Source organism: Amblyomma americanum, chromosome 10, assembly GCF_052857255.1.
Source record: "Amblyomma americanum isolate KBUSLIRL-KWMA chromosome 10, ASM5285725v1, whole genome shotgun sequence".
Lineage (NCBI taxonomy): Eukaryota > Metazoa > Arthropoda > Arachnida > Ixodida > Ixodidae > Amblyomma > Amblyomma americanum.
Window position 1 is genome coordinate 133,060,439 of NC_135506.1, and position 18,532 is coordinate 133,078,970.

Below are 18,532 nucleotides of genomic sequence, written 5' to 3' on the forward strand. Positions count from 1 at the left end.
TTTTTTCATGTCCCCTAGTTTTATATGCTAAGCCAGCAAAGCATCATTCGGACTGTGGTCAGAACTAAAGGCACTGAGCCTTTCGTGTCACTAAAAAATGTGCTTTATACCCCTGTCGCACGGCATTCCTCGAAGGACTTTCCAGCAAAGGCACCATTTTTTCACCAAAGGAGCGAAAGCTTCAAGGAGCAGCGACGCAGCTACACGGTGCAGCCCAAAGGTGAAACAGTCGTTCAGGCTTAGCACCCGCTGCTGTGCTCGAGGTGGCTGAAGGGAATGTTTTAAAATTTACAAGGCGTTGAGCATCCGCCTCGCTTGCGGGAGGTGCTGGGTTCGATTCCCAGTGCCGCCGGGTACCCACCGGTGATACAATGGGTTCAAGCTTTCCCCTGGTCTGGTGCTCGGCTTATTTAGGGTGAAATGCTTGCGAAACTGGTCTATGACCCACCTTGGGAAAAAAAAAAGGGCCACAAATGGGCTTGTACCGCACGAGGCGGATTTAAAGTTGTTGACGGCGGAACTTATCGCTGGTCCATCGGAGCAACTGTTCATTCGTTGAGCTTAGACAATTTTTTTTATTCTGATTGCTTCCTTAAAAGTACTGCAAAAGCTACTCTCATCAGCAGCAGCAGGTTTTGTACGTGTATTGCCTTGGCCACCAAGGGAGCTCGGTGTTGCCGAAACACTTTCACTGTCTTGAAATCTGAACATAAAACATAAACGCCCGTACAAAAAACAAAGCCATAAACACCTTTCGTATTAAAAAATTGTTTTTAAACATTATAGGTTGTATATATTTTTTATTGCTTTTACTTTATGACGTTGGATGGCACGGCGATCACAGGTTCTTGAAGGCTGCGCCTTTGCGCTCCAAAGGGCTCTGACAAGCGCCTCCGCCACCAAGGCCCTTAGCGGCAAAGGCGCAACATTTGTGCCGTGTAGCTGATTCTCAAAGGCCTTTGCGGTGCCCGTGTGACAGCGGTATTAGTGTGGTATGGATGCTTGAACACCTAACTATCCCTGGTATCTCACAAACAGAATAATGGAGGGCAAAGCCTCAGGGTGCTTGCCGACGTTTCGACAAGAGGACTTGTCGTTGTCTGGCAAAGCGTTCATCATTGATGGGGTTTAAATAAGGTTTTCACTTCGAGGAGAAAGGCCTGTTGTGTGGGACGAGGGTGCGATATGGGAAGGGCGTTACGATGGGGAGCGTGAACCTTGACCAGGCATGATAGCTGCTAAAGAAGATTAACCGGTTGACCTGCAAAATTGTGAAAACAGAAAAGCCCAATTCAGTAGAAACGAATCTCGGGGTATGGAGTGTGGATAGTGGGCTTGAATGGCTTTATGTCCAGCCGCAACAGGTGGCTTGGTATGGCTGGCTGCCTTTTCCTGAAAAACTAGGATAAAGGAATTAAGCAGCATGGCAGAATAAAATACCAGGGGGGGGGGCAAAATAATTTGAAGGAAAAAGAGAAAATGAGGGCAGGTTCGGAGAAAAGGCAGAAAGAAGAGGGCAGGAGTGTTTAAGCCAAGGTTCCGAGAACTGACGTCAGGAGAGGCAAGGCGTAAGGTTAAAGTATAACGATAAATAAAGAAAACACGAAAGGAGGGGGATAATATGTGTTGGGAAACACCTGACCATGTGCAAGGCCTTTTTAAATAATTACGCCAATTCCGGAATGTACAGAGTTGGCCACTTTTAGTGTAAAAATGTGAGCGCGTGGCCCTACTCTTTAGAGGTCCACTGCTCGCGACACAGCCACTCATCGCTTCAGAATGGCGTAGGAGGAGATGCACCTGGATGTGGTGTTTCGTGTGATCTGTTACTTCACTTCGATGTGCGGCAACGTCAGACGCAGTGGCCCTGCAAAGAGCACAGCCGTGTGCTCGCGTGTTCGCACTAAGATTGTACAACCCTGTACTTCAGAGATTCTACGTTTCCTCTGGATATGTTGACCCCAGACGAAAGCGAGTCGCCTTGTCGAAATGTTACAAGCACCCTGAGATTTTTTCTTCCTTTTTCACTTTGTGAGTGTCAAGAAACCATCTGCCTAATCTCTATCTACCATGCACTCCACATCTTGTACGGTTATCTTTGTATGTAGGCACCAGTGATAAAGCATGAAGGAAATCAAGGGATTTCTATTTGTATTGCTTAACACTTACTTTAAAGCTACATCACGAGAGTATAGTTGAAAATGTGCTACGGGGCTTCGTTGTGTGTCGCGACTGGTTTCTCTTTATCAGGGCTACTTGACAGCCACCATGAAACGCAGGCTTTTGAAAAGTCGTTCCTCAAATAAGAGAGCGTTTCCACTGTTACAATGAAAATGTTATTTGCTGAAACTTCAATCATTGCAGGTCAGGGATTGATATTTTTCAAATAACTAGCCTGAAGTTCAAAACCTGCAGAAGGAGCTTTTTAACTTCTTTCCTGCCTTAAGAACCCAGTATTTATTTGTCAGTTTCAGCTAGCAGAGGTCTATTTTATGGCACATACTTTCTACTACCTTGCATGAAAATTGTCCAGTACAGGCCCACCATAAAAGTAGGGGTATAGTATACATATTGCTTTTATGCAACTACTTTACCGTTAGAGCGTGCATAGCGTGGTCTTCAAGTCAGATTCTTTACTTTTGCAACTGGTTCATAAAATGCCTATACTGGCAAATGGCATTCAGCAAAATGGTCTTCCTCTGAATGCTGCTAAGTATAACTAGTTCATTCAGGAAAATGTATATTGACAATATCTCTTAAAGGCATGATTGTTCATATTAGCTCTTGTTACCTCACAATATTTAGTTTTGTGCCTCCAGCATCACTGACTTGCATCATAAGGTAAATATAGCAGTAAAATGCTCGCTATTAGTTTGAACCACAACTCATCATGGGGCTGTACACTTTTTGTTGTAGTTCATGAAATATACTTTTGTATGAAACTATTTTTTTCACCTGCACTTCACATGATTCAAATTCCAACAGAAGAGAAGCTGCAACACAACATTGCTCACCACTTGTTGCTTCCCCAGCACATCACAGGCCATAACAACACATAGCAGTTAAGATATTAACAAAAACAGTGCATTTATGTGTTACGCACATGCATTTTGTGTACAACCAACAATGACGCCGCGGTGGCTGAGTGGTTATGGCGCTCGGCTGCTGGCCCGAAAGACGCGGGTTCGATCCCAGCCGCGGCGGTCGAATTTCGATAGAGGCGAAATTCTAGAGGCCCGTGTACTGTGCGATGTCAGTGCAGTTTATTGAACCCCAGGTGGTTGAAATTCCCGGAGCCCTAAACCATAAACCATGTACTACCAACACTATGATATGATTTACTGATGTCATGTTAGAGAGAGCACACAAACCATTTTTTTTTTGTATAAATTGCAGCATGTTTATTTCAAGTTTTAGATTGGCCACTTAAACGATCCATTTCTCAAGCATTTCACCCTAAATATGCCGAGCACCAGCTCAGGGGAAAGCTTGTACCCATTGTATCACCGCTGGTTACCCGGTGGCACTGGGGATCGAACCCCGCGCCTCCCGCTTGCGAGGCGGATGCTCAAACCACTAGGCCACTGTCTTGGATTTGTGCAGAGGTCAGCCATCGCGGTGAATCTACCAGTGCGAAAGACAGGGACGAGAAAGGAGACAAGACAGGCGTTGACCCACGACTAAAGTTTATTGACGTGAACAGGGAATATATAAAAAAGCCAAGCAACATCATAAACCACGCAGTTACAGATAAGCATACAGGACAACATGAGTCAAAAATTGCCCTCAAAATTTCCCTGATCGAGATAGTTAAACTCATTGTGTGTTAACACGATCGAAAACACACTCACATATTCGTCACGAAGTCGTAAGATGTGTCTGGCCTCGATAATCTCGCAAGTAATCTCTATGAATTTACTGCCAAAATGCGTGTTGCCAAAACCAAAGGGTAGCAGCCTTCACAGCCCATGCAATGTACAGCCAAGTTAGAGCCGCTACACTCTTGTGCTCCTGTAGTGTTACATTCATACACCTTCCAGTTGCACCTACGTAAATCAGACCACACGATAATAGTATCTGATTCCACATTCATTTTACAAGGTACATATACATTTCACTCTACACGTGTACTTTTCTCGAGCCACATTCACAGAATTATTCTTAAAATTTTACATATTTTAGATAACTTATTAGGGGTTGAGAAAGACACTTTTACATCACCTGTTCTGGCCTCATTTTTCAAATTGCACGGCAATCAATGCACATATGGTAACACAACTTGTATTCTGGTATCTCGCTGGCTGGCCCCCTCCTGATTGTACCGGTCACCGCGAAACTGTTTCAGCATCTTTAACTATTTATCATATTTTATTTATCAGTAACACGGGTAGGAAATCCTGCGTTTGTTAACCTTAAAATCTGCTCTTGCAAATTAGTTGTCATGCTGTTAAAGCCTAACTTCATCAATTCAGAGCCCAAGCTTGAAAGTGCAATGCTGTATTTCATTAGCTTGGAATGGTCGGCCAGTAGGCAGATAGCAGCTTAACACTCCTAGGTGAATATCGCCAGCACACATGGCGTGTGGAGAACATGAAGGTAAGGTCCAGAAACCGCAGCTATTTTTCTTGGGACATTTGCTCCAAGGTAAACCTAAGATAAAGGCCTTGCTTCTTAAACAACTTGAGAACATGTACATGTCCCAAACTATCAGAACTTATATAAAAGACCACAAAATCATCGACATAGCGAAAGATTTTTCCCCCAGCCCATGCACGCTCTTGACAATTATTCTATCCACCCTGCTCAATAAAATATCGCTTAGCAAAAGGCCAACCAGGGAACCATTTCATATTCCAGATTTTAGAACACACACTGCGCTGCGATACTCGACAAACTTGCTCTTCAAATAAATGCTATTCACTAACATGCTCTTCAGATAAATTTCAGAAAAAGATTCATGCAATATTGTCTCTGGTTTTATGCAAAAGCATCTGTGTACTTAGCGTCTTCAAGATCTATTTCTTGTACTCAATTCGCAGTGTGTTTGAGTATCTTACTAATGACAATCCAGCGGATTGTCTTGCGATTAGTGTCGATGTGGAACTATTTTATTCTATCTCTAATGAAGATCTCGTGAAAAGCTTATGAATGTGTATGTCGGAACACAAGGATGAGCATGTGTTTAGGTATGGGTGTGTAATATGTCTTTTTTGGCACTTGCCTCCTTTTATTGGAAGTGAAGAACATGTCTGTGGAGTATGGAAGTGCGGCATATGTTCAAGAGCCTGCTAAATGTATCGGTTCGAAGGTTGCCCCCTGTACTAAGCAATATTTTCATAAGCAGGGCGGATGGAATGATTGCCAAGAAATTTAATTGGCTGGCAGGAAAATCTTTCGCTACGTCTATGATTTACTGTTCTTTTACAAAGGTTGCGATAGTGTGGGACCTTTACATGTTGTGAAGTGGTATAAGATTTATGGTTTATGGGGTTTAACGTTCCAAATCGACTCAGGCTATGAGAGACGCCGCAGTGAAGAGCTCCAAAAATTTCGACCTCGTGGGGTTCTTTAACGTGCACTTACATCGCACAGTACACGGGCCTCTAGAATTTCGCCTCCATCGAAATTCGACCGCCGCGGCCGGGACCGAACCCGCGTCTTTTGGGCCAGCAGCCGAGCGCCGTAACCACTCTGCCACCGCGACGGCCAGTTGTTTAAAGAGCAAGGGCTTTGTATTAAGTTTACTTTTGAGAAAATGTCCCAACAAAAAGAGGTGCGGTTTATGAAACTTACCTTGATGTTCTGCACACTTCATGTGTGCTAGCGACATCCACCCAGGAGTATTAAGCCGCTACTTGACTGTTGGTCAAACCATTCTGGGCTCGTGAAAGATAGCAATGCGTCGTCAAATCTAAGCTCGGTATTGGTGCAGCCATGATTTCACAGCCTGACAACTGGTTTCCAAGAGAAGATTTTTGGGCTAACGTAAGCATGATTTCCCAACCATGCTATTGCAGGAGCGTGCAATAAATCGTTAAAGCTTAGCGTATAAAAATGGGCAAGTTGATCAGACATGCTAAAGGTAAGAATGGCGGAGCATCAAGTAACGAGGACCACAGGAGAGCACACCCACCAGTCCCAGCCTAGGAGTGGATACAGAATCCAGGAGCTCGTGCTTGACAGTAAGCGTTGGCAGCCAAGGATAGGACTCGTTCAATCTTGAGTGTACAAATCCGTGTTTCCTCGTTTCCTTGACTGTCAGCGCTGAACGTCAAGCATGCGCTCTTGGATTTTCTATCTGCTCCAAGGTTAGCATTTGTGCGTGGGTGTGCTGTCCTGCTGTCCTCGTTACTTGATGCTGCGCCATTCTTCCGTTTAGCATGTAAAATCTGAAACCCCTTCGCAGGGACTTGCAGGATCCGTCCGGGGCCAGCCAGTGAGATGCCAAAAGATTGAATGTGTTACGGTACATATATAGATTGTCGCAAAATTTGAAAAATGTGGCCTGAAGGTATGACGTAAAAACGTTGTGGTCGGCCCCTAATAAGTTGTCTATTTTCTGTACAATTGTTAATAATTTTGTGAATTTCGTTAGGAAAGAGCACATGTGTCGAGGGAAACATGGCAACATATATGTGCCTTGCAAAATGTAGGTGGTGTGTCGGATACCATTATCATGTGGTTAGGTTTATGTTGGTGAAATGGGAAGGTTTATCAATGTAAGACAACAGGAACACAAGAGGCATTTAGATATTGGTAGGGGTTCTAACTTATCTGTACATTGCAAGCGATGTGAAGGCTGCTAGCCATTCCTTTCGGCAACACGCACTTTGGGGATACGTTCAGAGCAGATTAATCGGGAAATTATTGAGGCTAGACACATCTTATGACACGGTGATGAATGTGTGAATGTGCTGCCCATAGCGATAACACGAAGCGAGTTGGACTATCTAGATGAGAGGAATGTTAAGGGCGATCTTTTACTTATGTTGTTATGTATGTTATGTGTAATTCTGTGGTTTGTGATGTTTTTTGGCTTTTCTATATACTCCCTGTTAACTTCAATAAATTTCCTTTGCCAGTCAGTGCCTGTTTTGATTCCTTTCTCGTCCCTGTCTCGTGCTGATAGATTCACGTACTTCTAGAGTAGATTCACTGAATTGTGTACTTGCAGAGGCATGTGAAAAAAAAGCAGTGGAATTTTCGTTCCTTTATGCAGATTGGAAGGTTGAATTTTTTTTCACATAGATGTTTGCAGAATAAAATTGCATTCGGAAAGGTAAAACCCGCTAAATTGTCCATTTTTGTGTGCAAGGGTGCCGATGCCAGCATGAAACTGAAAACATTCGTCCAAGTTATATAGCTAGCGTCCTTCTTCCTTGCGCCTGATTTTCTGAATTATTATTTTGTCTGATTTATTTCAATCAGAATTGCTAAGAACATACTAATTACACCAAATTTGGTGATCATATATGACATCATTCAAAGCGTTATGATCATTGGTATTGTTTTATTCTTGGGTAACACGATTAGACGTCCATAGTATATAGTAAAATTGAATATGACAAGTCTAACATAAGCAAAACTAATCTTTTTTAGAGCAAAATTTTGCTACTGAAGTGGCATGCACGATGAAGACGTGGGCAGTGTGCTGTATTGATGATGGCACGAGAACTTGCGTACAGTGCTTCAGGCAATCGGTGGGTACCTTGGTGCTGCGCTTCCGCTTATGCATAATAATAATAATAAAAATAATTGGTTTTGGGGGAAAGGAAATGGCGCAGTATCTGTCTCATATATCGTTGGACACCTGTACCGCGCCGTAAGGGAAGGGATAAAGGAGGGAGTGAAAGAAGAAAGGAAGAAGAGGTGCCGTAGCGGAGGGCTCCGGAATAATTTCAACCACCTGGGGATCATTAACGTGCACTGACATCGCACAGCACACGGGCTCCTTAGCGTTTTTCCTCCATAAAAACGCAGCCGCCGCGGTCGGGTTCGAACCCGGGAACTCCGGATCAGTAGTCGAGCGCCCTAACCACTGAGCCACCGCGGCGGGGCCTGCTTATGCAGCCAAATTATGTTTTTCATCTAAGAGTGTATCTGAAAATTTAGGCAAAAATTGAGTAGTATTAAGATATTCTCGCACGAGATACCAGTGTGAGAATTGATTAATAATGATGTGACTCACATGTGCACTTGTCTGCGGAAATAGTAGCATGGCTTTCGAGCTGAGTGCCTCCGATGTATGAAAAAAAATGGCCAGGTTAATGCGCGACTCGTGGAACAGCCCAGTGTAGCACATTCAAACTACATGGAGTGGAGAATGAAGGCAGTAACTAATTTAAGGGTAGAAAACACAGCACGAACCACAGGACCAGGAAGCTGACAGAACATACTGAACCTGATGACACTCTGTGCATGAAGGGTGTCATAAAGTTGCCTTTCTCTGTAATGCAAGACGGAGGTCGCACAGGACGGGTGTTAAACATGAGTTGATGCAGACACCTTCTGTCATTACGTAGTACTCACTGTAGAACTCGAGCAAGAAGCAAAGGTAACAACTTAGCATGGCCAGACTCTTGCGCTTTCCTCCGCAAGCAATCTTGAAGCACACTTAGAAATCTTTTATGCTTTAGCTTAACATATACATCATTGCTGCATGTGGCGAGGAAAAGTACATGCCCTTGCTGTCAACTGACAGTGCACTCACATTGCCGGTACCAGCTCACTGAGGTGTTGTGATATATATACAGGGCACCTCATGAGAAATTTTTGCGCTTCAGAACGCGGAGCCCTTGCAGAAATTCTCTCAAAGTTTGTTGCCATATGGACCTCTTCGTAATCAATGACCCTAGAAGGCGATCCTTCCTTTAGTGTCAAAAAAGGCCTAAGATATGTCTTTGCTTCTCCATTAGTGTCAAAATGTTTCCTAGCGAGATCTTTCGCAGATATGGATTATTCACAAAATGTCAAGAAGGAGACTAAAGCTGCACCAAGCAGTACAAGTAAAAAACGTATCACAGCTGTTCAAGAAGCAGAAAGACACATGCATTCATCCTTCTTTTGCATCAGGCGCATGAGGACACTTCGTCTTTCTCGGTCATCATTTTAAAAAGCTTGACATGGCAACGGCCTTTGGTTAAATTTCTGCAAATAGCCCTTTCTGGAAACTTGAGCATCCGTTGCTCGTGAGGCACACAGGAGAGATATTAGAATGCCTTAGTGAGCTGCAAACGGTACGTGTGATTGCATTTTCACTGACATCAGGTATTAGTACATTTTCTTCCACATGCTGAGATAATGGAAACTATGAGTGAAAACATATGGTTTGTGGGAAGTTCGCTTCCTGGGGCCGTATTCCGAGTTTGTGTCATAATAAAAAGCGTCATAATCTGCCGCAGCAGCCACATCTGATTGGACAGAAAACCGGAAGCGGATGTCGGTTCGGTTGTGACTGTAAGCAGCGGCAGGGTATCACTGCGTGGCGGCTGCCCCAGCGAAACGTCCAACGGCGTTTTTGCGCTTTGCCGAGAAAAAGATTGCGACAGAAGAAACATTCAACCACATGCTTGGTTGCGCATGGAATTCCACTGTAAAAGGGTAATATCAAAGCTGCTTTATTTACAAAATTGACTTCAGCAAATACAAACAATATAGTTCAGACACTCTTTTCTGCACCGTACGTAAAGAACGTGCACGTAAAGAAGAATATATTGAACGCAACCACGCATGGCTTTTCAGTGACAGAAGGCGGCATCTACAGCCGTGGATCGCCGATGGTAAATAAAAGGAAGCTAGCTTGTTCTCACAACATGGCGTTTTACATTCAGAAGTCACCTTTTTTCAGATGTTACCAATGCTCCTTGCTCGCTAAGTTGTGCATTGAGTACTATGTACTGAAAGGCATTTGCATTTAATTGTATCTGGCGCCCATTCTGTGCTACTTTGTATTTGCACAAAATGATAGACAACCGTAAAGACTTTCATGCACACAGTGCCACCCGGGTAAGCGCATTTTGTCTGCGTCTATCAGGACTTGTGGTTTTTACTGTTTATTGTTATGAGAAATGATTTTTGGGCAATAAATCATAACAGTTTGGTTCTCAGTGAATGGCTTTTTCAAGCTTCTACGAAAGCCGATTGTTCAATAGCAAATGGTTGAAATGTATTTGTTAAATTTATAATTGGTGTTGTGTGACTACCAAATGAGGATTTTATTTATGCTTTTCAGATTATTCAACAGAAATATGTAGAGGTACAATGTGTGTAGTTTGCCATCAAAATAATACGTATATACTTGGGCACACCCAAACACTTACCAGTATTTCATTCTAAGCTGCATTATTTGTACATATGCAATATATACTATGCGCTAAGGAAAGTCTTGCACATAATTCTTATTTCTTCGGCACCCGAACGGCTATATCTGCAGTGCACATTGTGGGCCGAAGCTATACGAAGAAGCATGTTCATGTAGTACTGAAAGTACATAATTATGATACAGATAATTTCTGCTCCAGATGAAATGACTTCCGAGTGAACGGAGGAAGTATGCATACATATTACGGAACCTTTGATAAGAGCAAAACAGAAGCATTCGTTGTGAAAAAACGATTTCATTCTCGTGCATAGCATGGCGTAATTTTCCGTTACCAAGAATGTGATAGTCGTCATACGGAGTCTCTGTTTCTGACATTTAGTCCGTACCTCATGTTGCGGAAAACCCTCCGGCAATGCATTACCAGCGGGTTTCTCTGTACAGCGGAGTATTTTTTTGCAGTGTGGCTAACGACGTTTTGGATACAACGCTGGTGCAACCTGCAGTAGAACGGCTGTTTGGGCTACTTGGTATTCATTTTGTCAGCTTCAGCGACGTCTGTTTTGAGCGCAGTCGGTTTGTCCTTTCTTGTTCTTGTCTTCGTCTTGTAGCGCTGTTGCATAATAACGACGGCGTAACATCAGAGCAGAGATACGGAACAAAGAATTCCATGGCACGAGTGTCATACTCTCGCAAACTTCCTTTCTCCGTTCATCGATTCTTGCTTCTTCTGCCACGCCTCTTTCCAGGACGTAGATCGAGGCCATCGCGTCTGGATCTTATTGTTCCTCCATGGCCTCGGGCAGTATGCTTCCGAGTATACTGTTCCCCGGTAGGCCTTCAAGCTCAAAAGATCGAATCTGGGAGCAACGCCACGAGACGTTACTTTGCGTCCTACAGAAATCTGGCTTCTAAATATGTCTCGAGATTTCTTCATGTCAAAAAGCACAATTTGAGAATGAGCGAATGTGGCCTGGTATACAAGAGTATATTGTCACGGGGCGAGGACGAGACGGACGCTCGTAGACGCTAATAGCTCAGAAGAGATTGGCGTTCAACTTGAGCCATTTATTGGGCCAACGTGGGTCGATACACTAATAACTAGGACGCTAGAATCACAGCGGATGTGCTCTTCGGTCGTCGAAGAGTAGGAACGGCATTCGCTCTCAATCGTGCTCGATTTAAAGACGACGAAGAGCTTTCGAGCTAATGCACATAAATCACTTACCACAATCCCGAACACCGTACCAAAAGTTCCGCGCAAACACTCTACAGAATCTGGCACAAAAATATTTTAAAATAGAGTTGAGGAGACTGAGAAAACAACGAGATCAGCTTGAGAACTTTTATATTATACCGACCATGGCTGCCTGCACCGTGGCACAGGGATGCGGCCGCGTCCCGGCGACTTAGAGGAAAGAGAAAGAAACCAAAACATTAGATAAGTCCGCGAAAATATCTTGGTTCACAGTGGAGCCTTTGTTTAGCGATCAGTGGCGGTCAGATCATTTAAAAACAAAAAGTGGGTTACTTTTAACACCTTACAATTCCCGTAAGAGGCAGGAAAGCCGTCGTTCACTCACATTCATTGAAGCCTGTTTTTACACAGACGATCTTTGCGCCGGCGAAGATGGCGGCAATGAATGCCTCCACCAGGTCGACGCTGTTTGCTGACACGAATGCCATCGTGTCCCCGGGTTTGAGGCCGAGCCCCTGGAGTCCGGCTGCGATCCGTTCGCAGGAGTCCTCAAGGTCTGTCGCGTTGTAGCGCTTACCCGTAGCAGCGTCAATCTGGAAAGTCACAAGTGAGGCACAAATATTTTTGTGTGACTTATTGTTTCACAGTCCTCCCTGTCGGTAGCAGGTTCTGGCATGCAACTGTGCTTTTGTTTATTTTGGTGTTAGGAGCTATGCAACCAAGGACGCACAGGTTATAAGGGTAACAGACACATCTAAAGCGTTTGTCGTGATGCAAGAAAACACTGGTCGGCACTAGTATTCCTACAATTTCACCCAGGAGAACTATGCACACACATCGCAAAAAACTGGAGGAGACACTTCAGCCCTACCTCAAGGGTATGGCGCTATACCATTAATGGATTAATTCCTTTAAACACGGAACTGGTCATTCTGTACTTCACATTCATATATCCGTGGGGGCCCTCGTACTAATCCTGGTGCAGTGGTGCTGCGGTTAGGCGATAAGGCACTGCGCTGGAATGGCAGGCGCTGCCACCGATGGGGACTGTGTGAGCAAGGTTGCTCGTTCTGAGAGGTTTGTCGCGACTATTCACCATGTAACTGCCACCTGTAACCGTGGGAGGTTTGCTCACAATCCGGTGGGAAGAATGTTTAGGCACAACAAGGTTATATAACCTATCTGACACACCTGTCACCTAGATGACTTACGTAGTTTGGTTCTCGGGGAACTTTTTCGCGGCTTTTTCATTGACGGCCAACAACGCCGACACGACGTCGGGTTTTCTCCGTTGCAAACTCCTTACCGTCGTCACGTTTAAACAAAGAGCATATGAAAGGCCGCCCAAAGCTCTGTGAACACCGCAAGACAATTACTACCGCCTAAATACGGCATAATATACAAGAAGCAATAGGTACTACAAGCCGCAAGGTTGAAAAGAAACATAGGGAAAAATTTATACGGCCCAGCGATTGCGAAGAGGCAGAGAATCCGCCTCGGGTGCAAGAGGACCGTGGATTGAATCCTGGTGCTACGCAGTTGTCTACCAGATTTAATAAAAATTACACGTGTCAATGGAATTGTATAATCTGACCGAGGGTGCGGCCTAATCTCGATGAGCGGAAGCGACAACGCGCTCCCTCACCAGAACATGAAATAGCCACCCTAGTGCAGTGCTTGACAAAAACCTTTTATGAACAAAATATACGGCAGTTAAGCAATATTCCTGCAGGGAAAAGTATACGAACAGTTTTTCTGACGGTAGTCACCTATGAGGAAGAAACGTGGAGGCTTACAAAAAGGGTTCAGGCAAAGTTAAAAACAAGGCAGCGAGCTATGGAAAGAAAAATTATACGTGTAACGTTATTTGGGCTTAGGCAGGACATTCAATTGGAGGGCAAGGTAACCACCCCTTCTTAAGGGTAAGGGAGTGGATTCCAAGAGGAGCAAGCATAGCAGGGGGCAAAAGATGTTAAGTGCGCTGATGAGATTGAGAATTTTGCGGCGACACGGCGTCCATAACTCGCAAAGGACACGGTTAATCGTGGAGTCATGCGAGTGAGTTTGCCCTGCAGTTTGTGAAGTGAGACTGCTGCTGATGATGATACGGAAACTATAGCATGGTACGAAGAAAGCCAGCAGTCACCGAAAACCAAGGAAATGGTAGGGACTCTACTACTTTTCTTATTACCTATCGTGGTGAGGAATGAGAAATTACCAGTGTGGATACTTTATGGCTAAGAAATACTTGATTAGAATGTAGGAGAAAAAACAAACACATGCCGCCGGTGGGATCCAAACGCTCGACCTTCGAAGTTCGCGACCGGTGTTCTAGCACCTAAGCAACGGTGGGGGATGTAAAATATTCTACTCTTGGAATATCTATGTTGCGACCAACCTAACTGTGAGAGTGTTCATTAGTGCCGGAAGAGAAATCCAGATGTCGTTGGTTTGTGTGGCATCGGCGGGATGTGTATTATTCCTCTTTTACTTTATAATTAATTATTTCTCGGTCACAGTGTAGTTAAACTGCTCAGTTCTCTTTGACAATATGTAAAAGGGAGAAAATAGAAACGTTTCCTATGCTTCCCTTGGTTTCCGAGTCTGTTGACTTTCTTGATTTGTATGTAATAACAAGCCGCTTATTCCCGCTACCGCGGAATGCTCAATAGCTTAACGAGGGCCTCGATTCTGGCAGTCGTAAGGCCATGGGTAGCTGTAGATGGTTCTAGCGCGGCTTCTGCCCGTACCTTTCGATCACGCTCTACGTTACACTCTCGTTAAAACATCCTCGCCGCATTGGTAATCCGCCTGCCGCTATGGATAAAGGAGGGGCTGATGAACACTTAAAAGGTTTGGTTACACGCGATATAAATAGCCCCGAAAGTAGACTACTTAACTAGTATGGTTGACAAAGTCCCGTACGTAAATTTCGGGACTCTTGGCTTTATTTCTCGCCCACGGCATGTGCTTTTTCTTTCTAAGAAATTATTATTCTTGCCTTAATTAATTGCAGTCGTATTTTCAGATTGATGAGCACTACAAATTTATTTATTTACTTGTGTTGTAGGTAAAGCAAGCCTTGTTACCAAGCCTTAGGCAGGAGTGAGCATTTATAGAAATTATTTATTAAACAGAAACGTTCACTTGGCTTTTCGCGGTTCCGACGAGCATAGGTTATTAGCGTAAAGAAGGAAATTCTTCGACCCAGCACACGCTGCTCTCTTCCGCATAAGACAAAGCAGTACGGAATCAGGTAGGCTCGAGAAACCTATTACATTTCATTTCTGTGGAGAAATAGAAGCAGCCGCATCAATCTTCCAGGTGTGCTTTTTCTTGGTTCGTGGCGCAATGCTTCGAAAGTAGTGCAGAATGACAATGACTTTATGGAAGTTTTCGCAGCAGTAGTAGACCTTTCTAAAAAATAGTTTAAGTTGCTTTCGTTTACCATAATGTGCAGAAGGCTGAGAAGACCGCTTGAACAAAACTATTTGCGGCCGCCTTGACAGTGGCTCATTCGAGCTACAGACGCACTTCCCTGTTTTATACCTTTTTAATCCGGCACAGGAGTTCAGTGGTTATGTTTTGGCTTTTAAGACCGTTAGCTCTTCCTGGTTACATTTGCTGGTTTTCGTGTATTTTTCTGTCCACTCTCAAACTTCAGCTGCCGGCTAAATCACGTGATCATGGCCGGAACACCTCAGGTCAGCGGAATGTGACATCCCACCATGTGGCCGCGGGCTCAGTTATCGTGCCGGCGGAACGATTGTATTACACTTCGTACTGGCGTTCCGCTATATATGCACCGTCTGAGCGGGTGCCGACACAGGTTCCACTTGGGGGCGCCACTGGTAACAAAATTGGGGCCCACCCGCTTCACTCAGAGGGTTCGGAGTGTGGCACACATACTGGCACAGCTCTGCGCGCGAAGTTGTTAGTAGGTTTGAAGCCTGGTGCGTGTGAGGGATTCGTACCAACGACCTTTGTTCTTCGAAACCTGAATAGGGGCGACTGTCGGAGTGTCGTGGCGGGCTAACCAGTGCTCGCAGAGGAATGTGGATGGTACCGAACGAATCGTGGTGTCGTGATGTAGAAGTTGGTATCCAGATTTGTCGAAAGCATAGTTGATAACAATTTATTTAACGCTCTTCATTTGATATCGCATTTGCTAATCATGCGTTTAATTTTATTTTTAAGCTTGACTGCGTGGCCGAATTGCGACCGTAGCGGCCGCATTTGGACGGAAGCTTTTGCAAAAGGACACACCTACTCTGCGATGTTAATGTACGTTTAAGATCTTCAGGTGGTCGAAGGCTCCATTAAAGCTCCTCGTTCACTATGGTTTGTAAAATACCTCGGTGATCTTTTCTCCAACGGCGTGTTTCAAGAGTTCACCGAGGCTTCGACGATGACTGCGCTCCTTCTTTTCTCGTGACATATATGAAAAGGCATTTCCTTTTATTTAGCCATTCATATTAAGAGTTTCTGTCAGCCATCGTGCGAAGCTGTCCTCTGGTGTTTTAAATCTGAGCGAAGAAAAATAGCTCTTAATTTCACCGAACATAAAACAGGAGTGGTCGCCCTATGAGCCGTTTTCTTTTTTCGGTGTTTACCGCTCATGTTCAAAGCTATGAAATTCGTTAGAGCGGATGCTTGGGCGAGTTGGTAATTCATTTTTAAAGCAGAACAGCGCGCCGTACTTTGACAGGGACAAGTCTGTGTCGTGTCTTCCTCGTGTCCCTGTCAAAGTGCGCGCTGTTCTGTTTTACAAAGCTATGAAACATGTGGCGGTTTTTTTACTCTGTGCATACTGCAGCACGTCGCACTTAAATAGTGATTAACTGCCTACCTATAAGTCCCTACGCACAAAGAGTCGTTTAAAAGCGGGAACCGGATATAAAAAAATGGGGTGCGTGCGAGACAGGATACAAACACACTACAGCCGTTTTCTTTTACCACGTTGGCAGTATACTGCTCCATGGTCGGGAAAGTGCCCTATGTGCGTGTTAGTGTGTATGTGTTTGTGTGTATGTGTGTTGTGTGCGCCGGCACGTAGAGCTTTCTTCGATATTAGTTTTATTTGTGAGGCAACGGTGAAATCTTATAAGAAACGTTATATCTGTGTTGATGCGATTGTTCGAACCTTCTGATGTGCAGTAAAACCTCGCTTTCAATGTGGGTCCAGCGCTAGCACCAAGTAGTTGCAATTGCCATAAAATATCAATTGGGATCGTTTCAGATAATAATTGTGAAACAACAGTGAATTATGCTGAGCTACTGGCACCAAAATATTGTTACGAGCAATTCGTGGCACGTGGCACGTATCAATATTTCGTGGGAATTGGGTAACCTTCAGATGCATAGCAAAATTTGCCAGTAAGGCAAACTCGACGACCCTTCAAAGCACACAGTGACGGGATTGGAAGGCGCAGGCTCCTTTGCCAACCCATGCAACCCTAGCAAGCCGAGCCCCAGGCAGAGGCATAGCTTGTACCCATTTTGAAGAAACCGGTGGACAACCGGCCTGTAGCGGGAGACAAGCCCACTACCTCCCGAAGCCGAGGCGGGTGTCGTTGCCAGGCAACCCGAGTTTGTGCCCTGCCTTACCCTAGTTACTCGAATAACCACGGGGAGTAGCTCGGGTAGTAACTCGGGTAAGTTAGGAGGAGCGTCGCGCCAGCTGCGCGAGAGATTGCGCATGAAGACCAACGCAAGTCGCACAATCCCTCCCGGTGGCTTGATAGAAAAAGCCGCCTGCAAGTGCAGTGGCGCATCGCTCAGCCGCGCACTGGTAGTGGTATGAGGACTCGCCGATATCAGTGAATATTAAGAAGATAATGACCAGTTCTGCATATATGGGTGTTGACCCACAGAAGATATCATGTCAAACCCTGTAGGCGGAGCTTAAGTGTGCCATGGAATTGAAGAATGAACACCTGTTTCGGCACGTCTACTCGGTTTAATTGCTTGAAAATTTTACAAATTTTTCAACAAAAAGTTCAGTTTGCGCACAGTTTTTCAGTGTTTTTGCAATCTTTACATGACGGTGAAAAATTTACGGAATCACTAACTCCTACTGATTCGTCAGTAGTGTATAATGTACGCGTCCCTGCTCGACCACTTGCATACTTCTGCACTTTTTTTCTGCGAGCCGTTTCTTCCGACACTTCTACTGTAAAATGTAAAAATAAATACAAATTCACATTTCATCCTTGGATGGCAAATTTGCTTTGAGAAAGCATTCGCAAAAAAAAAAAGATGGCTTATCACATTGCTCTTTCAGCCCATTATGCGAGATACCGTTACGTTCTTAACTCTCTAATAGGGCAAGCTAAAATGCGACATTATGAGAGAGCATTAAATATAATTAAAAATAACTGCATGCGGCAATGAAAACCATTGAACAAAATCGTTAACGCACGACATCACATATATTGGTTTCCAGTTTACGAGGGTTCAAACTCCTAAAGCGGCTCAGGCTATGAGAAGGGCTCCAGGAAATTTGGACCACCTGGGGTTCTTTAACGTGCACTTACATCGCGCAGCACACAGGCCTTTAGCATTTTGCATACATCAAAATGCGACCGCCGCGGATAGTTTAGAACCCGCGTTTTCGGTTAAGCAGCCGAGCGCCATAACCACTAAGCCACCGCTACGGCTCACAGTACTACCGTTCCTGAAATTATCATCGACGACATAATGACCAGTCTAATGATATTGCGAATGCTTTCTTCAATTGCTTGTCATTATTTTGCAATCAATCGCGCTCAATTTCAAGACCTAACTTGCCCCATTCTTCCCATTCCTATAATTCTTTTGATTCCTTAATGAACTGCGCCTAACACTCTCTCAACCCAAAAATACAAGATCAGGTTCAGAATACATTTGTGTGCGCCATCTGAATTTAGCTGCTCCTCTGATTTCTGACATAGTTAACTATATAATAAGCTCAAATTTTAGCACCACCGTTTTTGCCGATCTTCTAAAAAATGCAAGAAATAGTCCAGTAGTTACAA

General features: G+C 44.4%; 1 protein-coding gene across 1 annotated transcript in view; it reads right to left on the reverse strand.

The window, feature by feature from the left end:
* The window catches only part of LOC144106427 (uncharacterized), a 306,858-nt gene that overhangs the window by 232,738 nt on the left and 55,588 nt on the right, over positions 1-18,532 (reverse strand). The window contains exon 3 of the mRNA XM_077639237.1: positions 11,902-12,109. Coding sequence (XP_077495363.1) covers positions 11,902-12,109 — 208 coding nt within the window. The remainder of the gene's footprint in view (positions 1-11,901; positions 12,110-18,532) is intronic.